The following is a 19,075-nucleotide window of genomic DNA, read 5'->3' on the forward strand; positions in this document are numbered from 1 at the left end:
TATTTAGTTATTCTTTTATTTATAGCAATACAACCAAATACTAATAAAAGTGCTACGTTTGGGCAAAACAACACAAACACATTTTTTAAATGAACTAAAATATTCCGAACGACAGTGAACCATAGAGCATAAAAAAATTATATGAACAGTCTCTAGTAGATGCCCCTTTAGAGCATCACATAGCTTCCAGTAGTGAATCCTAAGTTTTTTTTTTTTTTGCAAAACCCTCTGCAATAAGTAAATCAAACTGTGCAATGTCCGTAATGATGTCATGGGCACAGCTTGAATTTGTAATGCTATCACTGGAATCCCCATGAAGTCTCAAATGGTATATGGACTACAATTCCCACAATGCAGCATTCTACATTTATCACACACCAAAGACTGTTGCGCAGACTGTTGTTACGTTTGTCCTTCATAACGCAAACTTTTGATCCATTCAGTTGTATATGATGTAGAAAATTCTGAATCAGGCCATCCCACTTGTAAAGAATTACTCAAACTGGAGAATGTCAGTCAAACTTGTATCCAGATTACTTGGAGTATTGAACTACAGAGACACCACCAAGTCAAAAGATTTTGGTTTTAACTGGATCATGCAAGCACACTTCCTTCCAACTCTGAATCAGGCCAGTTCAGGAAATGTAATTTATAAAGAAGAAACTGCTCCACTAGCATTTACCAACGGACATGATCAGGATTGAGAGATTCACAAAACCTCCCCATGCAGTGATCGACAAGTGCTCCAATCAGCGCTTCAATTCAGTTTGAAACAGCTTGGGTCACTGAATAACTAAACCACATCTAAGTGGCAATCTGCTAACATCAAAAGTGGATGTTTTATTTATTTTGGTAACCTGTTATCAGATACAGGGCAGGTACAGGAATTGCTTATTATTTGTGCTCAACATATAGACGGTATCTTGACAAGGACTTTATCAACGTGAAATTTGATACGTCACCTCACTATGACCTTGGACACATTCAGATGGGCACATTGATTTAAATTGTGACCATTATGAGTCTTAAAATCAGAAACCCCGTGTACGTAATATTTTGACAAAGGCTTTGTATATGAGGGTAAAACTTAGGATTTGTTATTTGGGTTTGTTTCAGGGTTAAACTTCAGATTTGCTCATTTGGGTATGTTTCCATTCAAGTTTTGGCCACCAGGGGGCAGACCCCATGAAACAGTAAGTTCACAAACTTGATATTGTTAAGTTTTAACTTTTCAACATGCATGAATTTGAGGTTGTGCTCTACAATGCAGGTTAAAAAGAAAAAAAATAAATTCTATTAAATAAACCAGCAGTGTAGCTTTGCTGACAAGTCTGGAAGTTGTTACAAATAAGTTGACAGGTTTTATTGATGTAGTTGTAATTTTTATTTACATTATGAAGAGAGAGAGAGAGAGAGAAAAAAAAACAACCCTCACACAAAACCCAAGCGACACATGTGACCTCTTCACAGAGAAAGGCCTAAACAGCTGGCTATTCGAAAATACATTTACACTGAAATAAGATGTTCCAGAGAAAAACTCAAGAAACAGTTTGCACATCAAAAGAACATTTGTATATGATCTCAAAGAGTTTACATGGAATGTGCAAACAGAATACAGTTTTAGCAGTGGCGACAAGGCACCGGATATTTGTCAGGAATATGAACAATTTAGACACAAACCAAATACAATTCTTACAACTTCTCTAGAAGGCACAAGGTGCACTCATACATACATATATTTCATGCTAGGAAATGCATTCCTATGCCATAAGGTATTAAAAACAAAGGGTCTCCCTCTCATCCGTCACTCAGACTTGTTTCTACCAAACACAACGTGATCTTCATATAAGGCTTAGGTTGCTGCAATTTGTACAAAGAATAATCAACAAAGGAAAGGTGTAAAGCCAGCTGCAAGTAGGCCCAAACCAGTTGAGGAATGATGCAATTCTCAAGTCTGTAAAAAAATAAAATCATGCTGGTCCGACACCTTTGGTGATCCATCCTCAATGCTGTGCTCGAATCAAACAGCGATACAAGAGCCATTTGTTCGGAAAGTGAATTAAACCCCCCCCCAAAAAAAGGACTTGAGGCCCAATGCAGCGCTCATCCTGAGAATGTTTGTCTCAAAATTCTGTCCACCACCTTGACAACAGACAATTAGCCACAAAAATCCTATGAGTTCACAAAAATTGCAATGTACTGTGTCATTCCCAAAGTCTTATGAATTTCTAAAAAGTAGTTGCTATATACTATAAAATGCTTGTCTTTAAACATAAAGCGAAATAGACAATATGTGGAGCAGTTATTAGTCAAGTGAGTTACACACTGTGATGACAATGAGGATGAGAGCTAATGTAAAAATAATAAAATAAAAAAAAATCTGGCATTTTACTTTCAGTAACTGCATTTGCAACAGTATCTGCTCATTAGTACATTTTGGCTGTAGGATGAACCCAAGACAAATCACAAAACACTCCATATTCTCAAGTTATAGTGATCCTTTCATTTTGTCAACTGCAGGTGTGAGACCTAAACAATATATCAGAATAACAGTTGTAGAATTTCAGCTTTTGAGTGATGTACAGTTTAAACAGCAATCACATGCTGACTTATAAATAAAGAGCTGGTGAATGTTGCGGTGAGACAAAGACTGAATAAATGATGAGGACAGTAAAGAGATACAATCACAACTCCTTTACTTTGGTTTTCCCTGAAAGATCCCACCTAGCCTTCTTGTCCAAAGTCATCTGTGAACTTTTTCAGCTTCTCCAGGTCTTGCTCATTAACTGTTGGCTTTGTGTTTGCCAAAGACCTCATCATGTCACCCTGAAAAGAAAATACAGACTGTCATTAGATCCACTAACTCCCCAACACACACGTTTGGATTTGATCTCCTTACCATGCAAACTACAGGTTCTAGTAGCTTCTCCCCGGGTACCTCCATCCATGTCATTTCAAGAGCATTGGGGTCACCGGGGGAGCAAGGGGTCAAGAGGTCATCCACAATCACATTGCTGTCACTCCGCGATGGCCCTCGTACCTTCAAGTAATAACGACAAAAGGAAACCCTATATCAGTGACAAAGCGTCAATGCGCCATGTCAAAGCTGATATGTTTGCACTCGTACCCTTTTGAAGTGGGTGGCTGACTGGACTTTCCTAACAGGCTGCATTAAAGCATCTCTCACAATGATACTGATGTCTGCGCCCGAGTACCCCTCAGTCTTCTTCCCCAGACTGATGAAGTCGGCTTCAGTGAGACTGTGGGGAGTGGAGCCCAGGTTGAGTTTGAACATGTAGGTGCGGGCGTGCTCCTCAGGGAGCGGGATGTAGATCCTCTTCTCAAATCTGTGAGCAGAGCATTTGTGCAGAGTGAGAAAGACAGAAGGAATACATGGGCTATAAATAACCGCCTAACAACAGATACCTCCTTCTGATGGCGGAGTCTAAGGTCCAGGGGATGTTTGTTGCGCCGAGCACCAGGATGCCCTCAGTGCTTTTCCCCACACCTTCAAAACAAACCAGAGGAAAAAACATGCTGAAAACTGTACTACTTTCATGCTATAACTGTCTAAAAAATAGTCACCTTTCATCACTCTTGCATATTGGGGAGTTGGGAGCTCTGAGAGCACAGTAGTAACACGCCCACATTTCAAAGTAACAGTCATGTAGAGAAAATATCACAGATATTTGTCAACAATAAAAGATTTAGACTCTTTTCCATGAAACTGGCCATTGGTCAAGGTGTCATGGAGATGAGAGCAAAACCAAAACAGAACTAACACCGCTGGTGTCTGTTGGCAGGCTGATTTTGCAGTCTTGTTCAATGTGCATGTGGACTTCCTGCATAAAAGCCAGCATGCCTCGAACACATTCCCTGGTACTGGTTTAAGCCATGCCACACACTCTTCCTTGAAAAGCCCATTTTCATTAAATTTAGGCTTCCTCGTGCAGTCACATTACATCAAGTTAATTGAAAGAGTCTGCTGTGCTGATCTGCATAGTGGTACAAGGCTTTCACTGAATTATATATAAAAGTTAATAGCCATTTGTTTTGATATTTTTAATTGCAATGTCACACAAAAAGTGAATAAATAAAATCCTTGGTATTTTTATACTTTTGAAAGACTGATATAAAACATTTTAATACCACTTAAGGCGTTATGTTTCATAGGGTTGAAACGATGAGTCGAGTAACTCGAATAATTAGATTACAAAAAAAATGTTCAAGGCAAATTCTGTGCCTCAAAGCTCCGTTTGACGTAGTACATATGCCAGGCCTGTGTGGTGCTGCAATGCCCCCCCCCCCCAAAAAAAAAACAGAAGACTAGAGCATGCTAAGCCATGTAAGAGCTAATCAATTTAGCACCAAAAGCTACAGCTTTCCAACGCAACGCACAGAGTAAGATAAAGCCTTTTAAGAGAAAGAGTTCACGCTGATCATCTGACACAGACTTACTCTGCATTTAAAGCAAAGCAGCGTGTTTGTCTATTTTTAAAAAACACAGTCCACTCTATGTGGGGAGTGACTATTGACCCGGCGGCCGGGTACCCGCAATCGAAGTTTGCTGTCGGCTGCTGTCTCTCTCTGCTTGGTGAGACGGGCTCAGCACTCCTCTCACACCGGTCCAGTCACAGCTCCGTCCCTGGCCACACTGACAAACAGTCTCTGAAAGAAGATCCCCTCAGCAAAAGTCCACTGTTTCTTCTGTGTTTTACTCAGACTCGCACTGAGTGTTTCGCTTTTTAATTTTCACTTTTTTGGGCAACATACAACGCTTCACAAACATGGTAAAAAAAATAAATAAATAAAATAAAACCTGACTGCGAGACTTGCATGTTCAACCTCCAGCTGAAATGCATCTGCTGAATTGCAGAGAAAGCGGGACCGAGTCCACACAGGAACCCAGTCCACCAAGCTTAAAAAAAAAAAAACCCTCAAAAATGGTTAAATGTTACAAGTTTGGGAAAAAAAACAAAGCCACATCCCATCGCCATTTCAGGAAAATGTCAAGGCTTTGGAGCAGCGACACTGTGCCATTGCTTAGGGAGAGCCCTGGACTATTGATGTTTAAAAACACAAAAGTACTTTTTATCCAATTACTCAATCACAAAAATAATCGACAGATTTACTAAAATAATCGATAGCTACAGCCCTAATGTTTAGATTAATAAGACTAAGCACAAACCCTATAAATTATATTAATTACTGTTGGGGGGGGGGGGGGGGCACATCTTTAACATGACGTGTAATTACTCTACTCTTTTCTACTCTTCTATTTTACTCTTCCTTTTTAGATATACCTTAGTATATTAGTATACTAGCATAGTTTCACCTTAGAATTGGAATATAATATATAAGATATACCTGCTGAATTTTCATGAAAAAAAAAATCCTTGCGCTTAAATCCAAGCAAAACAGAGACAAAGCCCTGTTACCCCTCACGTCCAGTAAAAATTAAACTCACCCTGCATCTGGACCAGGAACTCTGTCTTTATGCGGCGAGCAGCCTCACTCTCATTCTCACTTCTGGATCCACACAGAGAATCGATCTCATCAATGAAGATGATGGATGGCTTGTTCGAGCTTGCCATCTCAAAAAGATTCTTCACCAACCTTGAATGCAGAACAGAAGATTTTTTTATTTTATTTTTAAATACTCTGTGGATTGCTGGAGCGTATTTATTACACATGTCCCCAAATTCTGTGGGTTACCGAGACTCACTTTTCACTCTCTCCTAGCCATTTGGAAACAAGGTCCGACGATGAGATGGAGAAGAAGGTTGAATTGTTTGCCTCTGTAGCAACAGCTTTAGCCAGGTACGACTTTCCGGTACCTGGAGGTCCAAAGAGCAAAATCCCCTTCCACGGAGTTCTTTTTCCTACCAATCAAGCAAAGAGTGCGCTATGTAAACTGTTACCAAAGTACTGTCAGACAACAGGTCGATGCTTTTAAGAAACGACTAAAAACGTATCTTTTTTAGAAAAGCTTACAGCTAATGTTATTAATTGATGTGCATATTTTTATAATGTTTAGTTATTTTGTCTCTGTAGCACTTTGAGATTTGGAATCAAAGATAAAGTGCAATATAAATAAAATGTATTATTAACAGTTCAATTATATTTCTATTAAAGCAGAAACAAGTAAATGATCCATAAAATTCAACCACTTTGAAAACAGATTAATTTCTGAAGAAAAATACACAACTCTGGTTCCAACTGTTCTTCAGGCACGTGGAATGATAAAATATGCATTTTGAAAATATTTCATTCAGCTTTCAGGAGCCCTGATGGGAATTTTTTCACCATTTCTGAAATTTTTATGAACAAAAATGTTTATTCAGGAGAGAAAAAAATAATAATCACATCAGAATTATCTTTAGTTGCAGTCATTGTAATGTCATCGTACCTGTAAAGAGGTGGGGGAACTTAATTGGAAGAATGACTGCTTCTTTCAGTGCTTCCTTGGCTCCCTCTAAACCAGCAACATCATCCCACTTGATGTTTGGTTTCTCCATAACAATTGCACCTAGTCAGAGACAAAACCTAAAATGCTACAAAATGTAGTATGGACCTGTCCAACTAATGTCGAATTTACTACCGATTATTTGAAACAAATTCAAATTCATAAAACCACTGTTCCTCAAAAAAAGACCCTTACAAACCTGAGAGTTGATTCTGGAACTTCTTTTTTTCTGGGTCTTCACCATCGTCGCTTTCACTTCTACAACACATTTTTTTATTTAAAAAAAAAAATATATCACTTGCCTGTCAATATCAAGGGAAATGTGGGATTATTTAACACAGAGCCAAATTGTCCCGCTGTCCCACCCGTAAACGCACCCTTTGTCATCAGACTCTTTAACGGGTTTGGCAGGTGGAGCCTTCTCCTTTTTCTTCAGATACTGCTTCAACTTCTCTGCTCTGTCCAAGTATTCAGCACACTTGTCCCTGATGGAGCTTTTAGCCTTTTCACCCCGAGCATCATCTGTTGGAAATAACATAAAAATAAAAGCGATCTTAATGAGTTGTTCTCACCTGTAAATAATTATAAAATACTTCCAGGCTTGATTCTTTTTAGTACTTGCTGACAAGCACAGCAATCGTATTTTTAATCAAAAGCTTGGCATAGTGAAAAAATGTACTGAACAGCACTGAAGCATCTTACATTTCATGACATGGAGGAAGTACTGGACAGCACTTTGGTAGAGATGCAGAGCCTCCTCATAGTTCTGAGCTTTATCCTCCTGTGCAGCCTTGGTAGCAAGATCGATTGCTTTCTGAAAGAGATGCAGAAAATGCACGTGAATGCAAATACAGACAGAAATGTGATCAATGTGACAGAAATGCCCTATAAACTGGACATTGGAAGTAGCTAAGCTGTCATTGTGGAAGATAACTAGTAGTGTTGAATTTACAATGTGACAAACACCAATACTAAAAAGCAGCAGGCTGTGATCCATGCTGATCCTTTATTAAAGTTATGTTATTAATGGAAGTAGTTCCTTGTTGGTTTAATCTAAATATATCAAATTTGTCTACGAGGGCTGTCAATAAAGTATAGGTCCTTTTTATTTTTTTGAAATAAATTTTAGATAGATAGATAAATAGATTTTTTTAACGAAAGACGTGCGGATGGGTCCGCGCGTCGGGACGCAGCCGGCGCGGTGCGGCGGCACAGGAAAAACACCTCCGTGTTGATAACCATTTGTAAAATCCAGGCGGCTTTTGATGGCTTTCAGTGGAGTGAGTATATGACAAATTGTTTAACAGCTGGACATGTTCCAACTTGTCCTTAAGGCTTCCAACAGAGGTGTTTTTCCTGTGGCAGAGCGTCGCGGCGGCTGCGAGCCGACACTGCAATCCGCCCGCACGTCTTTCATTAAAAAAATCTCCTTTAACAGTGGAATATCCGGATAAAATACTGAAACCGACTTCTTCTGAAACTTCTGTTCTCTCACGACGTCCTGGATCAATAGAGCCTGAAATGTGGAGGTTTTCAGCTTGAAACAGACTGACGATGGCGCCTGAGAGCGCTGCACGACGTCTCGCACCGTGGGAAGTCCTTAAAGCGACAGTATCACCTCAAAATCTCTCATCAGCCGTTAAAATTTTCACTGAAAACCAGCTTAATTTTTCGAACCGTGTCCACTTCGATGTGTCTCACAGGTTTAGAAAAAATTTTGATTAAACAAAGCGCCAGTCTCTCAGCAACTTCTCAGACAAAGGAATTCCGACGAGGGGCTGGACGACTCCTCCCACAAGGAGTGCTCACAGGCGAATGACATCACCGACAGGCGTGGAAAAACTCACGCATGCGCACGAGGGTTCAAGCATGTCTGACGTAAAAACATATGAATGAAATCCATATAGTTTTTGAAAAAAATAAAAAGGACCTATACTTTATTGACAGACCTCGTATGTAACATGTCACTGCTTTCACTGGTTCTAAATCCATACAACTGTGTCTGGAGACATTCTGCTCTTTGTGTGTTGGTAACACCCTTTACAAATCAAAAGCAAAGTAACAGATTCAGAATAATTAAGTGAAAATTCATCTGGCTGGGCCAAGGAGGAAAATTATGACCAGTTGTGGTTAAAAGTGCATGCAGTTTGTATGCCACTTGTTGAACAATTGGCATGTGTCAATGTGCTCTGTCCACTGGCACCCCTTCACATGAGCATTGACTAACATGTTAAGCTAACAACTCCATGGAGAAATTTTATGCCTGCGTGGGCAAATCCGGGAAGAAATAGACAACACAGCTGGAAAATAAAACTGGAATTTAAATATGGATAGAAAGTGTGGCTAGGGATGACACAAAAACTTTCTGATGATACTGTAAATTAGTGATGACAAATTCAAAACACTATTCTGGAATATTTTGAAACCTTAACATTTCTGTTTCAGAACATTGCTCCAGAGTCCATATTTGGGTCATTTCACAGTATATTTTGTGTCCTGCCTGATGGAACCCCCAAAAGATAAGATTTTTTTTTTCTTCAGGTCTGCAATCAGTGCAATATCTATTATTTGTTTATTTCCCCCATGTACATGTAAAAACACCAACAGTCCATAGATTTAAAAAGTAAAAGTATAAAAAAAATAAACACAATGGCCAGATGTTAAACATCCTGATATTTATTCCCACCTCATAGACACACCAGGTATTTTTGTATTTTATATAATTTATGCCATGTATGCATTCTGAACTGCTGGTCTGTCCAGGAGGGGCTACACTACTGATTATTTTCCCCCAAAGTAACGCATTGATTGATGTGATGCATAACCCTTTTGGTGCATCGTGACGGATTTTAATTTCCTTTCTCAGTAAAACCCACTGCCTTGCATTGGCGAGGCATAAAAAAAAAAAAAAAAGGTGACAATGAAAAAAACTTGCATCAACTTCATTGTCTGCTACTGACTGTTTACACCCCAGTAAGACCTCACAGACAGACCGTGACCCAGTCAAAAAGCCTTTTCACAGTCTTACACACTTCCGGGTATGACATGTGAGGTCAAAGAGCAAGAGGTTTAAACTGCAGTCTCGAGGCACTATGACTGTGATTTGGATCAAACGCACTGATTTGTATCCCAACGGAGCAAGGCGACAGATTACGTTGCCCATTTAAAAGAAGATGACAGCAAATCATTCCCCAACCCGATATCTAAACTCAAGTCCGGCTGGCTGGATCATTAAGAGGCAGCAGGACTCGACTCATTTAACCTGCGCACTGCCGCACAATTCACCGGGTCAACGCGACCCGCTGGATGCCACTCTGTGTGCTGCTGGATGCTGCATTATATATAAAATAATCATCTTGTAGTGGATTAATCATTTGCTATCAGAGATTGGCTAATATAAACCCATCTCTAATCACTCCGGAAGCACGGAGGAATTTTCTCCAACAGCTTTTCTTATGTGCTTCTTGGGATGGAGAAAGTGTTTGGGATAATCTCAAAGGGATTATTTCTAATATTTATATTGTAATGGCTTGGCAAAACAGTTACATTTTCACTCCTCCTTATAAGTATCTGTAAAATTATGTTTATTTTGGATTTAGACAGTTGATTGACTGACGCTGTACTGACCGACCAAGCATCTGTTAACGTTTTTACACCTCTCAACCTTTGAACCATCTTGGTCGCGCATGCGCATTTCCAACTGTTGAGAGTGTAAACCATCTAACATCAGCATACCAGATCCTTATGGCAGACGGACATTATACATCCAGACACAACAAGATCTGTCAATATCTCCACTGGAAAGTATGCAAGGAACTGGAGATGGACGTCAAAGAAAACATCTGGGAGCATGAGCCAGCACCAGTCTCATCCAACGGAAAAGTAACTGTCTTCTACGACAAAGAGATCCCAGCAGGAATTAAGGGAATGATCACCATCTTGAAGAGAGCCCTCGGATACAATGCCAGCTCTGGTTAGGATAACTATATAGCTTTGGGTGCAACTTTAGACCCCAGGTTTGGGGGCCACTGCATTCTATTAAAAAGACATGTATCACAGGTACGATAAAAATTAACAAAACGTCACATTTAGAAGTGAGGACGACTCAAAAATAATTTTCTTCTCTTGATAAACAACTTTATAGAATTACTGCTGGAAAATGACTGAAGTAATGTTTCAGTAGCAGTTCTACTGGGTTTTTTTTTTTAACTAAAATTCCAAATTAATTAATGTAAAAGTAAGATTTAACGTTTTATTAATGAGTGACATCACAGACAGGAAGTGCTGCAATCTAGCACCACCGTCTGTATGCTAAATATTTAGCAGCGAAAGGTTAAGCAAAACCTGTAAAGAAGCGTTGATTCTTCTTGCAGAAAGGACACGCACGCTAACAGTTTACAGAAAATGTAAGAATATGATTTATAGTAGAGAAAGAAGCCATGACGTATCAAATTAAAAACAAGTTAGCAATCCATGCTAACGTCAACTAGAAGCTGTCAGGTTATTTTTAATTTACATAGAAAACGCGGCTAAACGGAAGGTCAGGTCACATATATTAGTCATACGTTTTAGTTTTCAGTAACTGCCGTGTGTTTTTGTTATAATGAATCACTTTAACCACTTTGTAAGCTCGTTCGTGTTTTAGCTTTGGGTTTGGTCGTTAGCTTACCTGTAAATTATTGTTGGTAGCCATAAGGGCTCATCCGCTGTCTTGTAATCGCGCTAAAATTAAAGACTGCAATGAGTGAACCTCTTTAAAAAGTCTACTTTATAATCTGACCGCACTTGTACACTTATGTTCCGATAAGTCACTGACTTGAACTGCTTGTTTTCCTTTTATGTTAGCTCCTTCTCGTTGAGGCCACTTCCGCATTGAAACGCCGATTTACCCGAGAGCACAAACATGACGTCAACACGTCCGTTCCAGTGAACGTGTTGACGTCATGACATTGTGCCGTATAAACAATTTACAAACGATTTCTATATGAATACATTTAAATATTTTAATTTTATAATCCCCTGTTGCTTCTTTTTAATTAATCGGCAACTGATTTTAGCACAGCAATAGCAAAAAGCTTGATGCTGTGACAAACCCAATTAGGCTTAAAGCTTATTTACAAATATAGATAACAGCTTTATCCTAAATGTCCATAGACCTTACGAGTCTCATGTTTGTCTGTTTGTTTGTCTGATTGTAAACAGCTTAGAGCTCACAATTTTTCATATATCATTATGAAATTTTTACTGATAGGCAATAAGTGATTCAATTTTCAAGGGGTCAAAGGGCAAACTCAGGAAGAATCCCTAACTTTATTGAACAAATTTTCAAAACTTCTTAATGCTGTCAAAAAAAGGTAAAAATTTATTTAATATTTGACAGTGTTATACAGGATGCTATTCTTTATCAACTGAGAAAGTCTGATCCAGATTCCAGATTTTGTGGCCATTTAAATTTAAGCAGATACTTCATAGCCATTAAATGGCTACAGAAAGCAACACTCTTCATAGCCAGAAATCAATTCACCCTATTGAGGTTTCAAATCCTGCAAAATCTCATGAGATCTCAGAGAAGTGGCTTTCACTGTGATATATATATATATATATATATATATATATATATATTACATTATATCTTACTCAAACATGTCCCGATCACTCTCATATTTGAAAGTGAGGTGTGGACTGGCACTTTATCGGCTGACAAAGTTTGATCTAGATTGTAGATTTTGTGGACATTTGAATTTAATATTGAAACGCTCATTTGGTGTACATTTTGCATTATATCGCAATCAAAATAGCTTCAATCACTCTAATTTTTGACGATGAGGTGCAAACTGGCACTCTCAATAAATAGACCAAGTTTGATCTGATCCGCAGATCAGATGCATAATGATATAAAGCAACTTCAGAGCGATCAGTGCGAGGAATTAAGTAAGGAAAGGAGAAATAGCTCACTAACATCTCTTCTGCTAATATAGCAAAAAAAAGGTCTGCAGTGTACATTTCATAACTGTTAAATTTATCACAATGTTTACAAATTCTACATCATAAACCTATGAAATGTGTAAATCATGTCTTGAGAGGAGCCTCTTCCATTCTCAGTGAATGGTTCTCTTAAAAATCGAAACTAAACTGATGTAAAAAAAAAAAAAGAACATCCCCAACACTCATGCCACATTTTATATGGAGAAAATATGACTTAATTCACAAGTGGAGATTATATTTGCTAATTAGCTGCTTTGTGCTAACTTCCAATGAACACATTTAATATGTTGCTACAATTTTTGATGCACAAATTAATTTATCAATGCATGAACTTACCCTTGCAAACACCAAGACTCTTGTCATCACCAATACTTTTGGTATTGACATCAACCACCCATCCATTTGTGAAATATCTGCGAGTTTTGTTATACATTTGCTTGCCAGTGTAGAAACGTGTTTCCAGAACAAGGAAGTTAAAAATGTCTCCAAATTCTATCTTTGGCAAATTTACACCATCAAAATCTATCACTGACAAAGACTAGAGCTCAAGAAAACCAATCAACTCAACTTTCTGTCTATATCGCTCTCTGCTATCAATGTGGTAAATAAGAGTTTGCTGTGGTCCACATATTTTCAAATCCCCCCGTGAGCTGTTCACACAACTATTCCAGGTTGAGACTGCATTGCTATAAATGTATGTATTCAAACAAATTTATTTTTTAAAGTATTTATATTGTTTGCAGGACTCTGAGGAAGATGTGACTCTCACATCGAAACATTAGTCCCATTGTACATTTTTGCTTTCAGCACCTTATTAAATTTTCTGGCACTTATTTCTGTGTTGCACCAGATATTTTTCTCTATTTATACTGTTTGTTTTTTATCTTATTAAATTTGTCCTGTCTTGTATGTATAATTATGGACTGTGAGCAAAGTTTCAATTATATAATTTCACTTTTTGTAAAGTACGTTGTAATATGAAATTGAAAAGGTTGTGTAAATAAAAGTACTATAATTTTTAGTTTTATTTAGGGATTCACAATATTGGATTTTTGACAATATTTAATATGGTGATATTTACATTTTAATTCATTCATATCTGATACAGATATATAAAATTTGGATGTTTCCTCCCTTTAATTTCAGGTAAGAGCAATAAACAAAAAGAGGCCAAATTTAAATGAAAATAAGTTTTTTTTTTTTTTTTACAGTAGTTTGTTTTAATTGGATAAAAACTATGAAAATAAAGTCATTATCTACAAATAAATAAATTAATAAACCATCTTATTTTATGTGTTATGCCTATAATGACAAATTACATTTTTCACATAAAAATTATGACATTTATTGAAATGCTTGTGCTACTTTCTTAACTTACATACAACTGTGTTTAAAATGACAAATATGTATCATTATATAAAAGGTTTGTGGTGTAATTATTTCATCAGTACCTCTTGAAAGAAATAATTTCTGCCTGAATGTGGATTTGGCTGCTCAGTTATTTTGTTACCAGTCTGTTGTGTGTTGGCCTTCTGTGGTGGAGGAGGTCTCACATACTGGCAGTGTCTCTTTTTAGCAGTAAATCACTGACTTTCCATCAACCTCTGGTAAAAGACTTACCACTTCTTAAAGTCTGAACCTTGAGATTATTATTATTATTATTATTATTATATATGACATTAAACTGCAACACATCCAGTAACAGCCTCAACATCATCAAAAATTACTCTGCATTGCATTTCTGTAGCAACCTGTTTGTTCGCTAGGTACTCCCGAAGTTCTTCCGCTCTGTCCAGGTACTGTTTACATTTGTCCCTGATCTTCTGGTTGCCGTCTTTACCCTGAGGTTCTCCTGATGGGTTAAAGAACATTTAGTTAATAGCATTTTGTGAGACCATTTTCTCAATCATTACAAGCAGTCTTTTTTCTTCTATTTTGTCTCTCTGCAAATTAATTGACTTGTATTAACAATAATAGACATAGATGGCATGACAGCCATGTACAGGCTGTGATGATGACCTAACATGTCTCAAGACATGGAGGCATGATTCTCAGCATGAGATTTTGTCTCCAGCCTCGGTGACGCACGTTTTAAGATGTGCAGAAAATACTTGACGGCATGTTCGTAGTTGCGGATGGCCTCCTCGTAGTTCTCAGCCTGGTCCTCCTCTGAAGCCTTTTGTGCTATGGCAATAGCTTTCTGAGAGAGAGGGAGAGACAGAGAAACTTAATTCAACATCATTTTTAATAATTGTGGTTTATTCATGTTGTTAAATAAGCAATTCTGTGGTAACAGAATTACAAAACAGCAAAATCTGCCCATATTTTAAAGTAAGCAAGCCCATCAAGCTGGTCCTTGATGGGCTTGATGGAAGCCCATCAAGAAGAAGAAGAGGACATGTCCAGAGACAGAGGAGAAACTAGAAGGGTGGAAGTGAGAGTTGGGCCTTTGAAGATGGAGAGAGGGTAAGATGGAAATGGTTGACCTGCTGTGGCAACCCCCTACCGGGAGCAAACAAGAGAAGAAGTAATTCCATTATGGAAGAATTACAAATAATTTGAGTTTCTGCTGAAATCAGTCCAACACATAATGCAGGAGCCCTAAATTCATCATTCATCACTTCACTAGACATGAAAATTTTGTTGCAACGTCATACTGTTGCTGTTTACTGAAATGATGAATTACTCCATTTGATTAGTCCCTCAATAGACAATTAATATTATTATTGTTTTAATCACACTGATTGTTAATGTGCAGAGCAAATGTCCGTTTCACCATCTCAGGCTGAACTTGCTCTGATAACCACAGACGTGTAGTCTGAAGTATGCATGAGGTACACACATTATGACCACATATCCTACCTTTAGAACAGGGGTGCCCAAATTCTTTCCTATAAAATGACCAGAAGTAACTCTGGATGGAGGGCCACAGACTAAAAATAATTTTTTATGTGCAAAATACATTATATTTTGTACAAAATTAACTTTTCAAATCAAACAAACTTACAATATAATAAAGAGATGTCTCTATAATCTCCTTACAGTATTAATATGCAGACTGCAGAGATCATAACGCATCCATGTTTCTTTTTGCATAACATTTATCAAAGGAAAGAGGCTGTCCTGACAGAACATGCATGCAAGGTGCTTTAGAAAATTAAGATGAAAACAGCTGTATTGTCCACTTTTGCAATGAAAAAAATAAGAACATTTCTGTTAATTGAAAAACTGACAACAGCACACAGTAACAAATCAGTACTGATACGATGTTTACAACATTTAAGTTACACATCATAAAATTCCTTCAGACAGACCATCCATAACATTCTTCAGTGATGTTGTGATGGCAAAGCAGGCATCATGAAAAATCTGCTATTTTTTGGCAATTTTCACTCAAAAAAAAAAGGGCTGTGTTTTTACATTCAAACTGTACAACCACTGATCAAATACAGTATCTTTAACTGACACTGTATAGGGGCCGCGTTCTGTGTTCACACTGGACCGATGTCTCTTGTAGCCAATGCACATTGGTGCTAGTGTGTAGCCCACGACACTGTAGCATCATAAAGTAGCCACCTCCTGGAGGAAATCAGAGTGAAATGCGGGCATTGTGGCAAATAACAGTGATGTCAACTAAAAAAAAATCCATGTGCTATTCCACAGCTCAAACGCTAATATGACGACAGAACAACTCCATGGGCAGAGGTATGTGCTGGAGTGCCCTTGCAGTTACTGCTGTGGTGAAGTTATTTGGAAGTTGGCAGCAGTTGGAAGTTGAGGTCGGCACCATGTCACTTCAGTGAGGTGACCAATCTGAAGGCGAGAATTCGTACTTCAATGACTGAAAGGTCGGTGAAAACTCGCTTGGGCTGTATGGTGTTGTATTGAAATCAGATGGTTTTTTATTGTGTCTAACAGCCAGCTGACAGTTATCATTACCTGGAACAGTGGGATTTATACACCAAGCTGAGCTGAAATGAACCATTGTACATTAATTGACTTTATTGATGAGTCTGACCCCTTTGAAAAGCGACTAAATTACATGTATTTGTAGTGAATTTGGCGGTGTATTCACTGACAAAGCCTGCCCCTAAAAGTTAAATGCCTGGATGACCAACCCAATATTCATCACTTTCACTCAGGGTTGGTGGCAGGCAACAATCAGACAGATAGCTCACACCACCTTGGTCTTAAATGCTTGGTTTCACCTATGGACCATCAATAAGTTACTGTCTGAATTGAACAATTTTTTTTCCAATAGCTTCATAAACTCAGGTGGAGTTTATTGCACCTTCTAATTTATTTATTTTTCAAGAAAATCCCTTAGTTTTCTATGGAAAAGTATTTTTTTTTTCCCTCAATAGCTTCCATATAATGGGACCTAGAGACCTCAAATCAATGTAGAATGGTTCTTCTATGTGGGACCAATCAGACACACCACAAATTAACAGGTTTCCCTGCACTATTGAGGGGAAAAATGACTTTTCCATAGAAAACTAAGGGATTAATATAAAGCAAAAGGTGCAAAAACCCTCACTAACTTGAGGTGTACCTGATTTGGTCCCACATAGCAGAACCATTCCGCATTGATTTGTGGTCTCTAGGTCATCTGATATGGAAAAAAATTATTTAATTCAGGCAGTAATTTGTTGACGGCCCCTAACTTCACCGCCTGTGTCGTTATAAAGTGTTGACTCATGTTTCACACACTGACACTGGATCTGTGGAGTCGATGCGAAGCGCCACTTTTGGTCTGTGATGGAATTTTGTGCAGAAACACAAAACAAACTAAAATCCTGTTTTAAAAAGCACTTTTAAAACTTGTGACGAATTGAAAACCGAAACCGAGCTAAAAAACAACTTCAGCCGGTTCCGGGGGATTCTGTCTCGTTCCAACAAAAGTGGGAATAAAAACAACGTTTAAGACACTACCTGTAGATTTGTCGGCTCCATTCGGAGTCCAGCGAGAACCAAAATCACAATCGATTCAAAGGTGAATCCTCGTCGAAACTTGTTTCGGTTGTGTCACAGAGGCACCAAGTTCCTGTTTAGCGACCGAGCAGCAGCAGCAGCAGCACCGTCACACAGAGCAGCAGGAATGTCACTGCTGCTGCTGAGTCATCGTCTGAAACAAAACACACTCAACTCGACACGTGGTCCGGAACGTTTCACTGTGGTAACGAAGCAGTCTTTTTTTGTTTCTGTTAAGTCTGTGTGAAAAGTTCGCAAACGGAAAAAGACCCTGCCGCTTGTGCGCGATGGAAAACCCCAGCTAACCACACTCTGCGTTGATTTATGTCCCACCAGAGGGCGCCAGAGACTCATTGTTAAAAAAAAAGCAAAACCAAACACCGGTGGGTGTCTCTCTCTCTCTCTCTCCTCTCTCTCTCTCTCTCTCCTCTCTCCTCTCTCTCTCCTCTCTCTCTCCTCTCTCTCTGTCTCGCTCTCCTCTCTCGCTGCTATCGTTGCTGTTAATTAATTAATTAATTGATTGATTGATTAAGTTATTTATTTATTTACTGAATTTCATATTTTGCATGATGTGGAGTCACTGCCATTGTTTGCACGCTGCACAGTGGGCAGGGGCTGATCTAGCTTCAGGTGAAGGGGGTGGGCGGGGGTGATTTGTGACCAAAAAAAAAAAATCAATAGCCTTTTCCCGACTTTCTAAGATAATCGGAGAAAAATACAGACTCTAGTCATCTTCATAAATACACAGTTTTTTGTTTAAATTAAACACAGGAAATCTTCTGGAGACTGTGACACTGGCAATGAGTGTACAGCAAAATTTTGGATTTTGATGTGTGGGATGTGGGTAACTGAGTGAATGGAAGTATCTATCTATCTATCTATCTATCTATCTATCTATCTATCTATCTATCTATCTATCTATCTATCTATCTATCTATCTATCTATCTATCTATCTATCTATATATATATATATATATATATATATATATATATGGTTCTTGAGTTCACCTTAAATGCATTGCAGCTGAATTAGCAGCGTTCATCAGTGTCAGCCTTTGTTTATGCAAAACCTTTCCTATATTTTATCACAACTTTTGTCAGTGACTGGTGGGCGGAGGTAGGAGGTATAATCCCCCCAACCATAATCCAGAAACAAAAGTATGTTTCAATTTTTCAAGCTTTTTACATATTTCAAGCAATATGCTCAGTGCACACCTGATCCCATCAGATCTCCAAAGTTGAGTCGGTGTTGGCTTTAGGAACACGCATTTCTCCATGTAGAACTGGAGTTACATGAGGAAAAAAATACTTGCCCATTGACCACTGGGACAGGCTCCAGCATCCACATGACCCTTAATTAGATTAAGCAGGTATAGAAATTAATTGGGAAAAAAAACCCTAACCATTATCATAATTACAACCCTAAACAATTTAATTTGCAAGGTTGCTCAGCAGCTGAGGCATCAGGTTCGGAGCCTTGTTCCAACACTGGAAGTGTGCAGCATCCTTCCACAAAGGACAGATTCAGGGGTGTGTAAAAAAAAAAAAAAAAAAAAAAAAAATCTAAGTTTGTCCCATTTTGATCACAGTGGAATAGTGGTTATCACTGTTGCCTCACAACAAGAAGGCCATGAGATCGATTCCCACCTGTG

The 19,075-nt window shown here is 38.4% G+C and overlaps 1 protein-coding gene across 2 annotated transcripts; it reads right to left on the minus strand.

The window, feature by feature from the left end:
- Positions 1 to 2,125: 2,125 nt before the first annotated feature.
- vps4b (vacuolar protein sorting 4 homolog B) lies at positions 2,126 to 17,582 on the minus strand. 2 transcript variants are annotated; one of them, XM_034182704.1, is made up of 13 exons: positions 17,384 to 17,582; positions 14,540 to 14,651; positions 14,203 to 14,303; positions 7,169 to 7,280; positions 6,844 to 6,988; positions 6,666 to 6,724; positions 6,410 to 6,529; positions 5,726 to 5,882; positions 5,468 to 5,616; positions 3,427 to 3,508; positions 3,128 to 3,347; positions 2,900 to 3,040; positions 2,126 to 2,826 (listed from the first exon to the last, which is right to left on the minus strand). In XM_034182704.1, the coding sequence occupies exons 1-13, from the start codon at positions 17,402 to 17,404 to the stop codon at positions 2,725 to 2,727; spliced, it is 1,521 nt and encodes a 506-aa protein (XP_034038595.1). In that variant the 5' UTR covers positions 17,405 to 17,582; the 3' UTR covers positions 2,126 to 2,724. The 2 variants fall into 2 exon arrangements, with proteins under 2 accessions (XP_034038595.1, XP_034038596.1); XM_034182705.1 differs by lacking the exons at positions 14,203 to 14,303; positions 14,540 to 14,651; positions 17,384 to 17,582 and adding an exon at positions 11,136 to 11,368.
- Positions 17,583 to 19,075: the final 1,493 nt, after the last annotated feature.

This window comes from Thalassophryne amazonica, chromosome 12 (assembly GCF_902500255.1).
Source record: "Thalassophryne amazonica chromosome 12, fThaAma1.1, whole genome shotgun sequence".
NCBI lineage: Eukaryota > Metazoa > Chordata > Actinopteri > Batrachoidiformes > Batrachoididae > Thalassophryne > Thalassophryne amazonica.